General features: G+C 40.0%; 1 protein-coding gene across 9 annotated transcripts; it reads right to left on the bottom strand.

Annotated features, from left to right (window-relative positions):
• Window positions 1-79: 79 nt before the first annotated feature.
• Window positions 80-19,405, bottom strand: PLAAT1 (phospholipase A and acyltransferase 1). 9 transcript variants are annotated; one of them, XM_038583718.1, is made up of 6 exons: window positions 18,382-18,514; window positions 17,435-17,730; window positions 15,450-15,632; window positions 10,446-10,584; window positions 6,617-6,885; window positions 83-336 (listed from the first exon to the last, which is right to left on the bottom strand). In XM_038583718.1, exons 4-6 carry the CDS (start codon window positions 10,582-10,584, stop codon window positions 235-237), a joined length of 510 nt encoding a protein of 169 aa, XP_038439646.1. In that variant the 5' UTR covers window positions 15,450-15,632; window positions 17,435-17,730; window positions 18,382-18,514; the 3' UTR covers window positions 83-234. The 9 variants fall into 9 exon arrangements, with proteins under 9 accessions (XP_038439650.1, XP_038439646.1, XP_038439645.1 ...); XM_038583717.1 differs by lacking the exons at window positions 15,450-15,632; window positions 18,382-18,514 and adding an exon at window positions 19,266-19,405; XM_038583715.1 differs by lacking the exons at window positions 15,450-15,632; window positions 18,382-18,514 and adding an exon at window positions 19,266-19,405 and having other exon boundaries at window positions 17,621-17,730.
• Window positions 19,406-20,180: the final 775 nt, after the last annotated feature.

The raw sequence follows: 20,180 nt of genomic DNA, 5'->3' as shown, positions 1-20,180 counted from the left end.
TGCTCAAAAGGCTACTGCTTCTTGTTTAAGCTGCCACAGCAAATCTTTGCTAGTAGGGAGAAAAATTTCCATGGCTCAATGATGAGATAATATCAGTAAGCAATTTATTAAAGAGCCTGCCATCCATCACTGGAATTTGGAACAATAATGATGCATTGAAAATAAGTATTCATCCCAGTTTTTTTTTCTCCTCCTCACAAATTCCTTCAGTTCCAATATTTCTTCAGTAAATTGTTAATAGTATTTTGCTCTTTGTCTTTTTGGAAACAAGCCCAGGAGTGAGAAGGCACAAGCAGCAGCTGTCATAAACCCAATGGTACTTATTGCTTGGTTGGCCTATAAAAAAAAAACAAAAACAAAAAAAAACAAAACAAGAAACAAACAGAAAACACATTTTATTCTAAAGGCATTCCCGAATCCTAAACCCAACTTTATCTTGTTTCCTAAACTGAAGACCCTTTTAATGTACAGAGGATAAATTTCAAACTTCATCCAAAATTAAGTATGTATGAATAAACTTATAATTTTTATAATTATGACAAAGATATAGCTAAATACACATAAGTACATACTCCACATATTTTTATGGCCCCCAACAATTTTAACTCATTATGGCACAATTCCTAACAATCACGATAGTATATGTGGGAGGTAGTATTACTCCTGTTTTGCAAAACTTGGTAAGTTAAGTGATTTGCCTGAGGTCATACCACCAAGACATTTAGTTATAGGTTGAGTCGTGAACCATATGTTTCCCCTCTAAACAATCCCTACCTTCTAAACACACACTGGTTTGGTTGGGTATATACCAGGGTGAATATCTGTGTGTGTGTGTGTGTGTGTGCGTGTGTATGCGCGCACATGTGTGTGTGTTCCCTGAACTTGAGTTTGTCTACTAGCAAAACAATTCAGAGATGTAATCTAAGCTAAATATCTATAAACTCTTATTTGGAAGATACAATTTCTACTTTTATAAACAAATGTCAAAAGAAGTCAATAGTGATGTTAACTATTGTGTCAGAAATTAATTTCTCATGTAGACAAACTAAAATAAACCACTCTCAAGCTCAATTGTCCATAAAGGAGTTCAGACATTTATAGCTTTAAGGGTATTAATCATCATCATGATGAGGGAGCTAATGAATATTCATGATTTTCATGGCACTCGGCTAATATTGCCTTCCATCTGCATGAGTTTGAGTGCAATTTTATGACCCAAAGGTCACATTCAGATGCTTCAGAGTCATCAGGTATTCTGAAAACAACAGTTCTCAGGGATTTAAGAATCAGGCTTTCAAATAAAGCAAAACAATTCTCCCAAATGGCTCTAGAGACCAACCCAAATGCTGAAAATCTTGACTCAGCTCACGGCTGATCATGCCTTCTGTCTAACCCACAGGCCTCCACCACATAGTCTGCCACCTTCACAGGACTGCCACACACTGCTGCCTCCTTCCAACATGGAAAAAGACCACCAGGGTCAGGGCAAGAAAGAAGCACAATGACAGGAACATTCATTCCATTATACCATCCAGTGGTCTGCAGGTACAGGGCTTGGCATTGTAGCTCCCTGCTCTGCCACCAACCCCAGATGCCAGGGGTAATGTCACTGCCAAACAACTGACAAATCCTATGTTAGTTTACAATTCTACCTTTATTTGTTTGGTTGATTATTTGATTCATAATTTTTAATGAGTCACCACCTAAGTTATTTCCCAGGGAAGAGTCAGACTTTGTGGTAGCATAGAACTATCCACTTAGCACATGGGGAGACAAAGGGACAGGAAGATATAAGATAAAGCACAAAATCCCAAAGAGGAGTAAAATCAATAATCTGACAAAGATCAAGGATTATAAATCAAGCCTAATTGATTTATAATATGATTTTGGGAAGATGCTGAGATTCCCAAGAAGGTGTGATACAGGGAAATGTGGTAGGCAATGAACAAATAAGAAGGTTCAATGGATTTTTTTAGAGAAAAGTCAAATGGCAGCAAGATGTAACCTTGGGAAAATGACAGGATCCTGTGGGTAGGGTGGCCCCAGCTAAATGCAGACCTAACTCACTGGGTCTCTTTCAGCCACTAGAAACACAAGAGGTGAGGGAAATCCCACAAATCTAAGAGGCCTGGGAGAGCAATGTGATCCTAAACCAAAATCTCCCAAAAACACATAGGCCAGATGCAATGACAAGGAAGCTACTTCTGGCAGTGTGTGAAGTTTCCCAAATTCCAAACACTTATTTCAAGTTATATTCTAGATGGCAAAATTCTATGTTATTTGGACAATCCCTTGGAGTTACGTGTAATGGGATCTGGCCAGCAAGAGTATAACATCCCAGAATATTCTCAGTGAACCAGTATGAACAAGAGCTTTTATTTTACAACTTACTTAGGATTATAAAATCACCTAAGCCAACTCTTCAGACTTTTTCAGGGCTTTCTGACTGTGGGCCATAATAAAGGCCTCATTCTGAAGATCTATACATGCCCAGTGAAACATTAGCTGAATCTGGAGCATTGTGTCCTGACACAGTGTAGCTGGGTCACAGATGACTGCAGGGCTTATCAAAATTCCTCTTCCCCTGAGACTCTAAGGCTACAGTGCTATGCACTGAAGCACAGTCAGAGTGTATGGTGGGTCTGCTTGTTCAAGGGCACTGCCATCTTGCACAAAGAGAGGAACATTTTAATACCTTGTTAAGACTGTAACAGTGGAAAACGTCTACTTAAAATTTTTTTTAAAAGAAAAGACATGCCACAGACTAGAAAAAAAATGTTTCCAACAGACAAATCTGTTAAAAGAACTGTTGTTCAAAATTTGCAAAAAAGCTCTTAAAACTCAACAAAAAGAAAATGAGCAAGCAACCCAATATAAAAATGGACAAAAGATCTCAAGAGATACATAATCAAATATGATATGCAGATGACGAAGAAGCATATGAAAAGATCCTTAACTTTAGACATATTTAGGGAACTGCAAATTAAGACAATGAGATACCACTATGTACCTAGTAGAATGGCTAAAACCCAAAATGCTCACAATACCAAATGCTAAAGATGTGGAAAAAATAGAAATTCTCATTCATTGTTGGTGGGATTGCAAAAGGACAGCCACTTTTACTGTAAGACACTTTGGTGTTTTCTTACAAAACTAAATATACTCTTACCATACAATCCAGTAATCATGCTCCTTGATATTTATCCAAAAGAGCTAAAAACTTTTATCTGTACAAAAACCTGCACACAAAATGCTTCTAGCAGTTTTATTCATAATAACCAAAACTTGAAATTAACCAAGATGGTTTTAAGTAGGTGACTGTTCATCAGACAATGGAATGTGATAAAGAAAAATGAGTTATCAAACTATGAAAAGATATGGAGGAATTTTATATGCATATTGCTTAGTATGCATACTGCTCAGTCGTTGCCAGAAGTTTAGAGGGAAGGAAAGATGAATAGACAAGCAGAACATTGAGGAATTTTAGGGCAGGGAAATTATTCTGTGCTACTGTAATGATGGATATATGTCACTATACATTTGTCAAAATTTATAGTATGCATTACACTATGAGTGAACCCTAATGTAAACTATTTTAGGAGAGGCAAAATTTTTCCTTTAGTTTCTCAGCTAAGGCTCGCTAATACAAGACAAATTTACAAGAGAAAAATAGAAGTTTATTAATACATTCATCTCATATATACGTGGGAGAAACTCAGGAAAGAGTAACTCAAAGAGGTGGCTTAGAATTCAGGCCTATATAGCATCTTCAACAAAGAACAATGAATTTGGAGACTAATGACAGGACAGAAGAAAGCAATTTTAGGCTGCCCAGGGTTGCAGACCATGGAAAGGTAAATATATGGAAAACTAATGACAAAGGCTAATTAATTAATTATTAATATTATTTAGATTTTTATGGTGCCCTCTCCAGGCTGATAAGAGTCTTAACAATAACCACTGGATGATTAACTTTTATCCTTCCTGCTAGAGAAGGCAAGAGGGACACCTTTGAAAATGTATGTCCCACTTTTAGGGTTTGTTCTCAACTGCCTTCAGTTCAAAATAATCCTTATGCTACATATGTTGTGGGGTGACACAGTCTTGCTTCCTTCACTATCGACTCTCATAGGTAATGTGTCAGTGTTGGTTTATCTTTTGTAACAAGTATACCATGCTGATGTGGAATGCTGATGGTGGAGGAGGCTGTGTATGTGGCTGATGAGGAGAGATATGAGGGAACTCTAAACTTCCAGCTCAGTTTTGCTGTGAACTGTATATTGCTCTGAAAAATAAAGTCTATTAAGTTTTTAATACAAAAAGGCACAAAGAAGAAAAAGATGTGGCCACAATCTTCCCACTTTTCTAATCTTTATTAATGCACTTGCAGTTTTTTAAATTTGCAGAAATACATATCTATTCCCCCAAAAAAGTTCTATGCTCAAGACCTCAAAGCCCTGAGGAGACCCAAAAGTGAGCCCAATATTAGCTAATACTAGTAATAATGCTATTAATTATTGGTAGTAATGAAAAACAATACAAGTGCTATAGTTTCTATCAGATCAACATAAATTTTATTGAAGAATACCAACAAAGATCTATAAAAATCTTAAAATATTGTAATTAAAAATAATACTCCTCTAAGTTACACTGGTTTGGGGATGGATAATTTATAGTACAGTGTGCTAACAGACTTCAAATATCTCTTAGAATCCTCCAAACAACCTCAGTTTATAGATTAGGAAACTGATAAACAATGTTCCCAAAGCCAAACAGCTAACACCTGGGGAAAAGGAGGTTCTAGTTCAGGTCAGCAAAACTCCAAAGTTTAGGTGGCTTCTTAAGGCTGTCACTGCACTGCCTTCAACAGAACCTGCTAGAGAACAGTCCTAGATGTTGAAGAATTATTAATTTTTCACGGGTCTTGATTCTGGGTATGAAAGGTAAAAAGATGAGGGATTGTAAATTAAAGTCAAAGCAAAAAGAAGGTTCTAATTCTTTTTTTAAAAAGCCACATTAAAAAAAAAAACTGCTTCTTCGACACAGTGGACAACTTTATCATTTACAAAGGAAAAGGATGGACTCCATTTCCTAGCTATACCACTAGTTTTCACTGTAAAAGTGAGCAGGAATTTGTGTGGATATCCTCTGTGTTCTGGCTCAGAAGTAATTTATTGTTACATGTGAATAGAGCATTCATTATGTTAATGTATTTCCTAATAAAAATGAATTTCCAATTAAATTATTTACTAATGAAAACAAATGTATCCTTTCATTATGTTCCCTCTCCTATCTTCCCAAGCTTCTGTGAGAAGAATTGTAAACTCATTCCTTTTAAGTAATGTTTTATGACATATTCAACCATTTCAAAATACTGGGAGCCTTTATATATTCTCTTATATCACTTTAATGAATCTTTAGGTTAAAACATCAATATTGGAATTGGACTGAAGGCATGACAGGTAGAAAGAAGGCAAATGAATCAAGCATGCTTTTAGTTAGGAATCTGCTACACTTCGAAATAGTGTGAGAGATGTCAACATTGCATACTACTTTAAAAATAATTGATCCATCTTTTATTTTTTTAAAAGATTTTATTTATTTATTTGTTTGTTTGTTTGTTTGTGATAGACAGAGAGAGAGAGAGAGAGGCAGAGACACGGGAGGAGGGAGAAGCAGGCTCCATGCCGGGAGCCCAACTCTGGACTTGATCCCGGGACTCCAGGACCGCACCCTGGGCCAAAGGCAGGCGCCAAACTGCTGAGCCACCCAGGGATCCCCTGATCCATCTTTTAAAAATCATTCAAAAGCTCAATGAATCAAAGGATCTGCTTAAAAGCATAAAATTCCTTCAAAACTAGAATTGCAAAACTAGATTGGCAGAAATCATTTTCAAACCCACCAAAATATGTCTGTCATTAGTTGGCCTCTCTCAGCTAATGGAAAAGAATCACAGAGTGACCATCTATGTTTCTGGCAAATGAACTCCCACGTAAAAACGTCAACATTCTTTGCAGAATGTTTCTTTCAGTGTGTGAGGTTACTGATTTGAGACCGCTATGTGGAAGGAAAATGGGAAAACAAAACAAAACAAAACCCTGAAGGACAGGCAGTAGGACTGACAGAAAAGCTATCTATGGTCTTGATTTTGCTTCAAGTTCTTTCCAGACCCAAATTTATGATGACTACGTTCTAGCTAGACTACGTTCTAGCTTTAATCTGGCCAGTAACTTGCTCCATGACCTTGGACAACTCAATTCCTTTCTTTATCCTTTGGAGTTTTCATATTTTCTTGTCCTTTTCATTTTGTTTGTGGCCTGGGAATCTTATGGTCAGTAGTCACTGTTTTTCCAATGTAAGAAGCTGCTTATGGGCAGCCCGGGTGGCTCAGCAGTTTAGCACCGCCTTCCGCCCAGGGTGTAATCCTGGAGACCCGGGATCGAGTCCTGCATTGGGCTCCCTGCATGGAGCCTGCTTCTGCCTCTCTCTCTCTCTCTCTCTCTCTCTCTCTCTGTATGTGTGTATGTGTGTCTCTCATGAATAAATAAATAAAATCTTTAAGTAAAAAAAAAAAAAAAATAAGAAGATGCCTATGTACCTTCTAAAGAAAACTCACCTGCTCTGAAACTCCTTCTCCATAGCGAAGCAAAGTCACAAAATGCTCACAGTTGTTGACAAGAATGTCATATTCCACCTCCTGTCCAATAACCATCTCTGACCGTTGCATGACTTCTTCCACAGGGAGAGGGGAGTATGTCCCATCGTATTTATTGTTTATTCTGTAGGTATCATTTCCCACAACATCCTTCAGCAGTTGCATCTTCACCAGGGCCTTCTTGCTGAAGACAGACTTGGCACTTGTAAATGATGTAGAAATGCCATCCTCTAAAAGGAGAATTTTGGTTAGCAAGATCGAGTGATGCAGCCCCGTGAACCCCAATGCCATATAACTGCAAAATCACACCTTTGTAAGTGATGGAATCACTGAAGCCAGCTCTGTTAATTTACCACCAAACTAGAAGCCACTTAATCGTGCCAGGCTGAGCAACTCATTCTGTGTTTATCAATAACACTTAATACTATAGGAGTAAGAATATAAGGAAACCCTTTGTAAATCTGTATCTGCCCACAAAGCATATTGGGTGAGAAAACTACCCATTCTCGAAGAATAAGATCTCTATCAGGTGGCATTATTATTAGAGATCTTGGCATATGTCCCTAGCATAGTACAGCAAAGATTATTGTCCATTTTTTTCTATAAAACAGGCTCTTTTTCAGCATCTGAACCCTTCCAAACTAATATTTGTGGACCTCAGCACTTGTACATTCTGATTAGTAAGCTTGTCCTAGTGTTGAAACTGTGCTCCTTATCCTTTCCTCTGCTTTTACACTTGGATTCAATTTGGATCCAATTTGAAACCTGCAGGGTACCTCAGTCCTCTAACAGGTCAGCTAGGATCAAGCTGGGGTCCTACTTTTATCTTGCCAGCTCCTTTTGGCCAAGAAACTAAGTCTTGAAACTGAACCTAACCTGGTAGGCCGTCCTACTAGATGTGGCCCTGTGCTATGCCCCACCCCCTGCCACTCCGTCTTAGCTGCCTTAATTGGCAAGGATCTGCCTAGACTGCCAGGGACCTATGTCTCCTGGCCTGCCACTGTCAGTATCTGAGGCTGGACTGATGATTGTTCAGTGTCCAGCTCCAATGCCTGGCCCTGGTACCTCTCCATCTGCCTGAGACTGCTATGGTTGTCTATTTGTTCAAGTAAATCATAAGAGGGAGAGTCTCCTTGTAACCAGTGTTTAGACACTCTTCCTTTTAGTAATGACCAAAAGCAAAATTTCTTTTCTACTCCTCTTTTTTCCTACCTCCCAAGCTTCTTTTCATTCAAGCAGCATTTCCAGTTAACATCTTACACACTGGAAGTCCTTATATGTTACAAGTTCTTAAAGCATGTATCTCCTAGTTAGAATCACTAAACTTTTTAGAAACTAGTCTCATGCAATCATTTTACAGATGAGGAAATCACAGCTTGGAAAGGTAAACTGGCTTGCAAAATATCATGTGAATAGTTAACAATAGAACCAGAAACTGGATTTCAGTCTACAGGATCAAAGCTCTGTGCTAGAACCACATTAATATGGAGCTAACACATGAAAATGAGGAAAGAGCAGAACAATCTTTATTATTTTCCAGATGTGAAAACTGCAGAGAAAATATAGCTTTGCTTAATGTTAATCACTAGACTCTGCAGAAACTAATGGCTCTGTATCGTAAATGTCACTTTATTTGCCATTTCTATTTCCAACCCTCTATAACAGGAGGCAAATATCTCAAATTGTTGCGAAAACTACTTCATTAAAAATTCTCAGATGTTTCCAAGATAGTAAGACTAGGATTATTAAAGCTTCTTTCTAAAGGTATCTTGAAGGAAAAAAAAATACTCCAGGCTTCTTGAAAAAATAATTTGTGCTTATTTCTAAACATTTAGGAAATACAGAAAAAACTATGTAAGTATGTAAATATGAATCACCCATTACCTACCCATATTTTGTGTGGGCCAATGATAGTATCTCATTCTCCTGGGCCCAGAATGGTCCAGTGATGGGCAAGGGATCTACACTAAACCAATTAGGATAGTTCTCCATGCTATTTCTAACTTCAACAGACAGGGATTAGCTCTCTCCTACTCAGTCACAGGACTGTAAGAATGAGCGCCTAAGGATGTTGAGAGTTATAAGTTCAGCTTCCTAGAGAGAAACAGTCTGGGAGAATTAAGACAGTACATAGAAAGAAAATGCAGATGTGAGTCTTCATAATCATGTTCAAATCCCTATATCCAGGCATCCCCGAAGCCAGTACCATCTTTACCCTTTTTGTCGTTTATCTCAGGGAAGCAATGAATTTGCTTTTTTGCTTACACTAGTTTGTGTCTGTCTTCTGTTACTTGCAACTAAAGAATTCTGCCAAACAGAGAATATTCTAATATTCTGTGGCAAAGTCCCATATTGAACATTAAGCCACTGTTGATTTCTTTTTTTGTTTCTCCTAATCCCCTTCACATATTTCACCCATCTCCCTATCCCTCCCCTCTGACAACCACCTATTGCTCTCTGTATTTATGAATCTGTTTCTGGCTTGTTTATTTGTTCATTTGTATTATTGTGGGTGGGGTATTTTTTTGGGGGGGGTGTTTGTTTTTTTAGATTCCACATGTAAGTGAAATCATATGGTAATTGTCTTTCTCTGTGTGACTTCTTTCACTTAGCCCAATACCCTCCAGGTCCATCCATGTTGTTGCAAATGGCAAGAACTCATTCTTTTTTATGGCTGAGTAATATTCCATTGTGTATATCCCACATCTTCTTTATCTATGGATGGACACTTAGGTTGCTTCGGTATGTTGGCCATTGTAAATAATGTTGCAATAAACATAGGGGTACATATATCTTTTAGAATTAGTGTTTTCATTTTCTTTAGGTAAATATCCAGCAGAGGAATAACTAGATAATTAGGTGGTTTTATCTTTAACTTTCTGAGGAACCTCCAGAGTGCTTTCCAGAGTGGCTGCACCAGTTTGCAATCCCACCAACAGTGCAGGAGGATTCTCTTTTCTCCAAGTCCTCATCAACATCTGTTATTGCCATTGTCTATTTTTTAAACTGTTATAAATGACACAGAAGTAAACACTCTTATAAAGAATGTTTTTCTACATCTCTATAAATATTTCTGAAGAATAAACTAATAGAAGTACAATTTTATTGGATCAGAGCACATGAATTCTTTTAAGACTCTTAATACATATTGTTAAATTGTTTTCAGGAATGATGTTCTCAACTTTCATTTCTTTCAACAATATCCTTGTTTTGATTTCATTATACCCTATCCACACTGACTGTTATCATTTTTAAATCTTTGCTAAGTGATAGGCCTAAAACCTGTTATTTTATTATACAACTCCTTGATTACTACCTTTAAAGATAAGATGGTTTCTGCTCTTCTTCTTCTACAAACTGTTCATAATTCTTTACCCATTTGTTTTTTGGGATTTTGGTGTTTAGTATTCCCAGCATCTAGAATAGCATTTGGCACATACTGGGTAATCTGTAAATAAATGTTGAACAAATTGAAAAACTTTGTGTGAAAGACACTGATTCTTATCATTTCTTTGTGACAAATATGCTCCCCAGGGGAATTATTTACTTTTTAATTGGGTGCGTTTCTTTTTTTAATCCAGAGGTTTTCAATCTTAATGTTAATTGGCCTTTGTGATTTATGCAATGCCCCTTTGGTCTTAGCATGCCCTTCCCTAAACCTGTCTCAGATAGATTAATCTACTTTCTATGTTTTATTTCTATTTTGTCTTATTTCATTATTTCATTCATGATTCCTTCTTATAACAAGAAAACTCAAAAGCTTTCAGATGTTGCTGGAAACAGACCTTACCTAGAGGTGCTATGTTGATAACATAACCATCACCCAAGTACAGTGCCCAGTGCTGATAGCCAGAACGAAATACTTCAATCAAGTCTCCTTGCTGGGGGTTACCAGGATAGCTCAGACTAAAGCAATCATTAAACGCCATCTGCAATGACAGAGACAAAGAAGATCTAGCTGACATGACTTGCCAAAAGAAAATTGATTTAAGACTTCCATACAAGTATAGGGACACAGAATGTATTAGGAATGCGTTCCTTATTAAAGACTTAAACTCATGCCACTATCCTTTTCTTTGAATGATCCCAACACTGAATTATGTGTACATAAGTGAAAAAGATGTGAGAAAGAATTTTATCTGCTAATTGCTTAATTTTCTATAGCAATGCTTCTCATTCTGATCAAACCTAGGGCTCCTTTACAATAATAAGCATTTTATAATTCTCTCCTTAAATTAAGAAATTCAGGGGTGCCTGGGTGACTTAGTCAATTAAGCATCTGCCTTTGGCTCAGGTCATGATCCCAGGGTCCTGGGATCGAGCCCCCACGTTGGGCTCCCTGCTCAGTGGAGAGCCTACTTCTTCCTCTCCCTCTGGAGAGGAAGTCAAATAATAAATAAAATCCTTAAAAATTAAAAAAATATATCCAGAAATTAATAGATTATATAACTTAACTATATATAAAAATTTCAAAAATATTAATATAGTGCCCTATTTGGAAGATAAAAGGGAAGTCAATTTACGTGTCAATACGTGTCTTATATAGTCACAACCGTACTAAAAGATATAATAAAGTGTCCACGTACTTGCACTTACTTGGCAGGAAAAAGTCAATGTTCAGAAGCAGAAGATGAGAAATCTTTTGGCCTTTCATGTATCAGCACAGTAAAATCAAAGAACAAGGCATTGGTGGACACTAATGTTTTGCGCAAAAAAATACTTTGTATTGCAAAACTTACTCTATAATTTAACTTAACCATAGATAAGTTCCAGGCTCAGATGAGTGGCCATCCAGAGATTCAATCATACTGCACGATACAGGACATTTATTTCTTGGGCCAAGCTGTACCGTGCAGGTCTAGGCACTGCAGTCTCTACCCACTAAATATCAGTAAATGCTCTTTGTCATGTAACAACCACAAATATCCCCACAGATTTCCACCATTCCCCTACTGCTTCACTTACTGTCTGATTTCTTACTTACTCATTCCAGAAACAGGGTAAGGTGGCCATCGTAGAAGTGAGACAACTTGGAAGGTTGGGGAGTTCACCATGCTGATGAATATGTCTGAAAATTCTAAGTTTGGTGAAGCTTTTTTTATTTTCCTTTTAAGTCAATACTTTTCAGAAAACATATAAGTCTCTGAGTTGATTTTTATGGAAGGTTACATTTCCTATGTATGTATGGCACGGAAGTAGAATGACTCAGCAGGCGAAAGTTAGAGACATTCATCAATACTCAGAAGGAGATTTAGTGCTATATCCATGTTGAATCTCTAATTGGCAGCAGCGTTTCTCATCATTTCTAGATCTAATATAGATATGTATGCTCATTTACAAGATAAATCCAAGTGCCAGAAAGGGAAATTTCCAAGCCATCTAAATTATAATCATAATAGCATAGGCTAAGGACTTGGGAATACAGACTATCATTTTTTTTGGCACTCTAAAAGTCTTTTTTACAACACTTAATATTGGGAGGGTGTTTTCCCAAGTATTTGTGTGCCATCTGTTGAAAACTTCAATCATCACACTGTCACAGAAATGCAGCCAAATGTAAGCTGTCCATCTGTTGAAAAATAACTATTAAAACAACTTTATGGAAACCATTAAGTCTAACCACTCTGTCAAATATGTTTGAGTCTTAAGATGGAGTTCAGAATTTGGCCACATGGGTACTAAAAGGAAAAATAGATAATATACTATGAAATAAACAAACACATTTCCCATGAATAGGATTCAGCAAGCACACACAGCTGCCTACTAGAATTCAGAGACCTAGCCAAGCTTACAATAATAATCACCCTTTGAACAGAGAGCACTTTGTAGTGTAACATTTTTTTCAAACGCACTATTTCAATTAACCCTATTTAACTTTTTAAACAATGATTTGAGCTTATTATGTTATTATTCCATTTTATAGGAAAAAATATACAGTAGCTAATGCCAGCTTTTGGAAAACACCCATTGAAACCTTCAAACAGATCACTTACATTAGGGTTATATCCCAATAAATCCATTGTTAGTTGAACATATCATAGGTCAAAATGCATTTAATTCATCTAACCTACTGAACATCATAACTTAACCTAGCCTACCTTATACATGTGCAGAACACCTCCATTAGCCTACAATTGGTAAAATCATCTAACATGAAGCCTGTTGAATAATAAAGTGTTGAACATCTCATGCAATTTATTGAGTATTGTATGAAAATGAAAAATGTGGTTACATGGCTGTATGGGTACAAAACAGTTCCCGATAGTAGGGCACCGGGGGTGAGCTGCAGTAACCAGGCTTTGTGAACTGTCCAGAACTAAACAGGTGGATGGTAAAACAGAGGTGGCTGTTTATAATTGTTGAGAAGGTGGCTCATGGTTTTTGTGTGATTTCAGTCAGCTCCTTATCCTTTCAGCCACAATAATTCTGTGGAACAGATGATTCCACTGCACAATCTTAATATATTTAACACACTTTCAATTCTGGCATATAGTTTGTAAACTGATTTATGAAATGTAAGTTAATTGATTTCATGAAGCCTATCATATTTATAATGAGGGATGGCAGGATAACAAGGAAAACATCTCATATGAGTAACCACTCAAGAAACTAAGGGAGGAGATTGGAGACTAATATGTAAGGGGAAAGTGAGTTCCAACACCAAGTGCTTAGAATTACAGCAATTTATTGCAGAAAAGTACGTCAGACATTACCTAATCCACTGCTCTCCAAACTTGTTTTTAGCAGCATGGCCCTGAATTAAACCAAATATCAGATGGACCCACAAAAATATAAAACACAAAAGTAGCTCTGCCCTGGATGAAGTCAGGAAGGAGCATGAGAGTCCCATCTGCTCCTCATTGCTGCTGCTACCGAGGTTCTCTGGGGCCCCAGAAATTCTAGGAATGGAGCTTGAATAACACTCATCTAGTTATAGCAAAAGCCCCCTCATTTTCAAGATAGAGGAAATAGTAACAGGTAATTTGACATGCCAAAGGTCATATACTATTTTACAAAAGATTTCCAACAAATGGTACTAGAGCAATTGAATATTCATTGCAAAAAAACAACAGGCAAAAATACAACAAAACCCAAATCTCCACCTAAGTTTCATGTCTAATACCAAAAATATTTCAAAACAGATCATAGAATTAAATGTAAAACTATAAAATATGGGGGGGAGCACATAGGATTTAGGGTAGACAAAGAGTTCTTGGTCTTGATACTGAAAGTACTATCCACAGAAAGAAAAACTGACAAATTGACGTCCTCAAAATTTAAAACTTTTTTTTTTTAATTTAAAACTTTTGCACTGCAAAAGATCCTGTTAAAAGTTCAAAAAGACAAGCTACAGAATGGGAGAAAATATTTGCAAACCACACATCTGAGGAAGAACTAGTATCAAGAACATATAAAGAACTCTGAAAACTCAAGATTAAAAGAGCAAAGAATACAATTAGAACATAACCAAAAGACACAAAGACATTTCACCTAAGAGACACCGATGTCAAGTAAGCCATGTTAAACTCATTAGCCATTTGGGAAATGCAGATTAAAACCATGAAGGGATAATATTACACACTTATCTTAATAACTAAAATAAAAAAATAGTGACAACAGAAAATGCTGGCAAGAATGCACAGTAACTGTATCACTCATTTGCTGGTGAGAATATAAAGTGGCATAGCCCCTCCTGAAGCAAACTCTTTAAAAACTTCTAACTACCAAAAACTTGTAACTACCATTTCTCTGATAACTCCTGGACATTTACCCAGGGGATTGAAGACAATGAAGACTTATATGTACACAAGAACCTGTATATGAGTATTTAGAGCAATTTATTCATATTAACTAAAAACTGGAAACAGTCCAGGGTGACCTTCAGTGGGTAAGTAAATTGTGGTACAGGCACACTATGGAATAGTACCACGGAATAAAAAGGAACAAACTATTGATGCATGCAGCATCCTGGATGAATCTCCAGAGGATTATGCTGAGTGGAAAAAGCCAATGCCAAAAAGTTACTGTATGATTCTATCTATAGAACATTCTTGAAATGACAAAATTATACAAATAGAGAATAAAGAGTGGTTGCCAGGGGTTAAGAAAGTGGTGAAAGGGAAGTGGGTGTAACTATAAAAGGGCAACATGAGAGATCCTAGAGATAATGGAAATGTTCTGCATCTTAATCATGTCAATGTCAATAACCTGTCTGTGATATCACAGTACAGTTTTGTAAGACGTTAGCACTGGGGAAAACTGGGTAAAGGCGCAAGGGATCTCTCTGTGTTATTTCTTATAATTGCATGTGAATCTACAATTACCTAAAAATAATAATAGAGATCAATGCTTTTTTTAAAAAATACAGGACCTAGAAGAGGACAAATATGTAGAGGTTATATGGTGACAGATTTCAGCTGCATATGAGGAAAACTTCATTGCAAGTGATCCAACAATGGAACAGAGCACCTTGTGCAGATCACAGTCTGTCATTGGGAACGTTGAAATACACTCAAGGTTGACAAAAATAACATCTCCAGCGTGGTGGTAGGAGGTGAGACGAGAGTAGTTAGGGGAGGGGGCCTTGTAAGGTCCCTTTCAGCTCTAATGTTCTCCCCTTCTGTTTCCCAGTAAGTGTGCTAGGTGTAATCCTCAAGTCAATACCAAGAAGTAGAGATCATTATTTCCCCCATTTTAAAGATGAGGCATACAACATTCATAGCAGTTCGGAAACTTACCCAAAGTCACACAATGGAAAAAGCCAGAACCCACAACTGGACTCAGTTTAGCCTACCTCCAAGATCAGGCTTCTGATCCTAACTGCTTCTCCCCTTCACATTGTACTGCCTCCACTGCTGACATTTCTGCAGCAGCCCTTCTAGCGCACTGTTGGACCAGTTAGCAACTGTGAGCTGATTATTAGGATCACCATTTTACAGATGAGGAACCTGAGGCTCTGAGGAGTTAACTGTCAGACCTAAAATCACAAAGGTAGTAAGTGGCAGAGACAGAATTCAATTCCAGATCTGTCTTCTTATTCCAGACTGCATGCTCTTTATACCACAGATTAACATTGTGAACCAAAGGAACTGCTACTAAACAATTTTCTCAAAAACCCAGACACCAACAGAGAAGGGATGCCAAAAGAAAAATATAAATTGTACCTCATCAAACTAAAAACTTTTGTTCTTCAAAGTCAAAAGTGAAAAACAATGGATAGAAAGGAGATTTGCAAATGTTTTCTCTAGGTCTCATAACTTGCATCTATATAAGTAAAGAACAGGTACAAGTCAAAAGATAACTTTTTAAAAACGGTAAAGGATCTGAATCAATATTTCTTTGAAGAAAATATAAAAATGATCCATAATCACATGAAAAGTTACTCAATGTTATTAGCCATGAGGGAAATGCAGAGTAAAACCACAGTGAAGGGATCCCTGGGTGGCGCAGCGGTTTGGCGCCTGCCTTTGGCCCAGGGCGTGATCCTGGAGACCCGGGATCGAATCCCACGTCGGGCTCCCGGTGCATGGAGCCTGCTTCTCCCTCTGCCTGTGTCTCTGCCTCTCTCTCTCTCTCTCTCTGTGTGTGACTATTATAAATAAATAAAAATTAAAAAAAAAATAAAATCTTTAAAACCACAGTGAAATACCACTTCATACCCACTAGGATGGCTAAAATTAAAAAGGCAGATATTAAATGTTAGCAAGGATGTGAAAAATCGGAACCAACCCTCAAACATTGTGGTATAAATGTGAAATGGTATAATCTAAAAAAAAAAAGAAAAAAGTGGAGAAGCTGCAAAAACACATGGAATATATATTTCATGTAACAACACAGAAAGTTTTTAAACATTTCTATGCAGAATCAGAGAGTAATGGGAAATGAATCTTGGGGAATCCCTGATCTTCTCATACAGGAGAGGTGTCAAGGTCGGGCTAGAAGCATCTAGAAGATGCCTCGACTCAGACCATAGGCAAATGGCTATAACTTCATTGGGTAATTTGATCTGCATGGACCACATCTACCCATCTCATTTGGGAACAAGAAAATAATTCTGTGCTTCATACCCATGAGCTAACACAGAACCAATGAAACATACATTTATAAAGGCCTCTATTACAGTCTGTGTGTCACCTTGAAGATAAAAAATAACACTTGATGTGCACAGAATTGTCTAGTCTATAATAAAGAGTGGCATGAAGGTAAATCTACAATCTTTGTAAAAGAAATCTCCTGTTTCAACTGCCAAAACAGGCTGCCCTGTTTAGAGCTCCTTGTTGGTCCCTCCGGATGCACGGAAAGATGGAATTTCCCCCTGCACAGACAGGGGCAGGCTGATTACCTGCTGCTCACGTCCATGAGGCCACCTGTGTTACAGGAATCCTAGGAACCCTTTTATCCACAAACTACTCCCAAGAATGCTGTTGGAAGTCTGAAACACAACCACACACCATCCCTAGTCCAACAGTCTCCCAATTCGATTTGGACCTTTTCTTGTCTCAGCTGCATTTTTTCATCCTTGGTTCTACCGCACTGAGCTGGCTCCATGATGCCTCACACCCCCAGAATGACCACTGCACACCCCCAAGGAGCTGCAAGGCTTTTGGTCCCACATCCTCACTACAGCTGAGGGTTCCATCTCCCCACCAGATGAACTGTCCTCCCTACTGGATGAACCCTCTTCCACTACTGATTTCTCCATCTTGCCCCCCCCCCCCTCCCGTGTGCTCATCTCTACGTTCTAGGAAAACCAACCTCACCGTGATTCCTCACACTCACCTGGAATTCCGTTGCTAACACTGAACCTACTACCTGGAACACGGCTGCTCCTTTCCCAATGCCCCCCAAAGTCCCACTCCTAGAGATCCAGGCCAGAGGCCCCCTCCTCCCCAAGGTCTTCTTGCAGCCAGCCCGCGATGCCGTTTCCACCGTGTGTTTATCTTGCACCCATGGCGTTTCCCACACCTGCGTCAGTTACTGGTGTCCGGGGAATAATCTCTTCCGCTCGGTAGGGAGGGCCGCTTCTCGTTTGTCTCTACACCTCCAGCTCCTGGCAGAGCTCCTGGCACAAGTATCTGCGGAGCAAGTATCTAATGAACGAGGGAATGAGAAGTCCAAGCCCAGGGGAAGACAGAGTAGCCGGGTTTATCCAGCACGTAAATCCTATTAATAGTCCTGAATGCCAAAGCACTGTCACCGTTCCCCAAATCTAATATTTTCTAATACTAATTACTTGTGTTATTATCCGTATTCATGGAGGACGGTGGGTTTTAAAAAAAAAAAACCTTTTAAGCAAGACCAGTTTTCTAGTCCTGGTTCTGCCATTTAATAGCTTTGTGGCTTGGGGACCGAGTCTCTCCCCGTAGACTCACTCAGGTCCCCCATTTGTAACAAAGAAGGGTCTGGATGGGGGGATCGCCTGGTAGCTCAGCGGTTCAGCGCCGCCTCCAGCCCAAGGGGTGACCCTGGAGACCCAGGATCGGGTCCCACGTCGGGGTCCCCGCATGGGGCCTGCTTCTCCCTCTGCCTGGGTCTCTGCCTGTGTGTGTGTGTGTGTGTCTCCCATGAATAAATAAACAAATAAAATTTAAAAAAAAAAAGGGGGGGGTGGATGCTTTCTATTGGTCCTTCGAGTTTCCACACGTGACAGGTGGTGCCTACAGGGCTGTGTCCGGGAGCCTGGCGGTCGTCCCCCGCGCCCACGCCCACGCCCACGCCCAGCACACCTCGCTCAAGCCCGGGGCGGCTGCCGGCGTCCTGGGGTCGCCCTGGGGTCCGCTAGCGGCCACCGCCCGCTGCACCCGCGCTCGCGGGAGGTCGAGGCCGGGGCAGCGCAGCGCCGCTCAGCGCCGCCGCCCCAGCCCCGCGCCCCCGGGCCCCGCCCCCGACGCTGCTGCGCATGCTCCGCGGCCCCGCCCTCCCGGAGGAGCCAGGCTGCGGCCCTGCCCGGTGCGCGGAGCTCAGCTGCACCCCCGCGCGCACACGGGGGTCAAGGCGCAGCCCCCGCGCAGAACCTGACGCTGACGGCACCCGTCGCCCCTCATCCCCACCCCCGGCCGCGCTACCAAACTTCTGTGGCATCCACGGTTGTGCCAGGCGCTGCAGTTACCAAGTTAACTCGTCCTGCTGAGCCCGGAGAGGTTCGCGGACACTCGTGAATGTGCCCCGCACCGCTACGCGTGCACACCCGTCTAGCGCTGCACACATCCCTGTGCCCGGGGAAGAACCCTCCGTGCCTGTGCCCCAAGAGAGCACCTCAGTCTTTATTTAGCTCAGCAGAGGTTGGAGGGAGGGGATGACCTTAGAAAACCTCCCAGTCTCCCACCACACACACACACACACACACACACACACACACACACACACAACTTGACAGGACGAGTACTTGTGAGCCCGATCCGGAGCCCAAATTAGAGCTGTGAGGTCGCACACGCCCTCCCCCCCCCCCCCCGCCCCCCGTCGCTCCCTTGGGAACCTTCCCTGTCACCTCCCTCTAGCCTAAGATCAACTTGAGAGTGGAAAGAGGACAGAAAGGATGGAGAAAGGAGAGGGGAAGGGTGTGCCAACCCCTCCACAGCCAGGTACTAGTTTCTCCCAGTGGCAAATTTACCTGGCTCCTCTTGGGATGGGCCTTCCTTAAAGAAAGACACTCTCCGCCCGTGCACTACCCCTCTCACCTCTCCGGCCCTTCCCCTACCAAAGGCCTGGTTCTGCCCATCCCTTATTCAGCATGACTTGGGTGCATGTGACAGAGCAGGGTGGCCAGGTAGGCCAGCAGAGGCTTCCAGGAATAAAGCCGTGTGAGTTTAAAAATAAAGCTGGGGATGAAGAGTATCCCCTGTCTCACTGCTAAACTAGAGAGGCCGGGCAGCCTAGCCAGCCAAGTACGCAAAGCCTGGTGGACCGCTAAATGAACTTTTTGGAGCTCTGCACAGGCCTTTCCTTCAAACAAGTCATAACCTAGATTTTTACCCTGGTTTAAATGGAATCTCAGCTAAAAGGAAGGATTCAGAGGCTGAAATAGATTGCTAATTTTATGTGTTTTGTCACAGTGGGATAAGAATTATGTAAAGATGCAGCTGCCTTTATAAAGGAATCAGGTTCTGTTATGAAAATTAAGGGTGAATCTGCATGGTTTGAAACTGGGTCTGGCTTTGACAACTTTGGAGACAGAGAGAACCGTAGAAAGACATGAAAAGCATGAAGGATCTACAATTACTGGCAAAGTGGAAACTAGAACACTTGCTTCGGGTTGGCTTTTGGTTTGTTTTGATCTTATATTTTTATTGCATGTTGCCTATTTAATATATTTTTAGAGTTCTACGCTGAATCAGATATGTCTTTCAATACTCATGGAATGTGTCAAAGAGAAAGCCATAAACATGCCTTTGCTTTATGTTCCCCAACTATTTCAATTGAGTCATCACTGAAGGAAGTGGTTCATGATTTTCAACAGGAGAGTTATTGTATTTATAAAGCCATCCTGCTTATGAGTTAAATTTATTATGTTTGCCAGGTTAATCTG

Source organism: Canis lupus, chromosome 34 (assembly GCF_011100685.1).
Source record: "Canis lupus familiaris isolate Mischka breed German Shepherd chromosome 34, alternate assembly UU_Cfam_GSD_1.0, whole genome shotgun sequence".
NCBI lineage: Eukaryota > Metazoa > Chordata > Mammalia > Carnivora > Canidae > Canis > Canis lupus.
This window is presented reverse-complemented; position numbering and strand designations above follow the sequence as displayed.

Coding starts and splice junctions, on each gene's coding strand:
- PLAAT1 (XM_038583717.1), bottom strand. CDS start 10,584: ATGGCGTTTAATGATTGCTTTAGTCTGAGCTATCCTGGTAACCCCCAG. Junction 6,886..10,445: donor TATCAACATAGCACCTCTAG/GTAAGGTCTGTT, acceptor TTCTCCTTTTAG/AGGATGGCATTTCTACATCA. Junction 337..6,616: donor GAGAAGGAGTTTCAGAGCAG/GTGAGTTTTCTT, acceptor TTTTTTTTATAG/GCCAACCAAGCAATAAGTAC.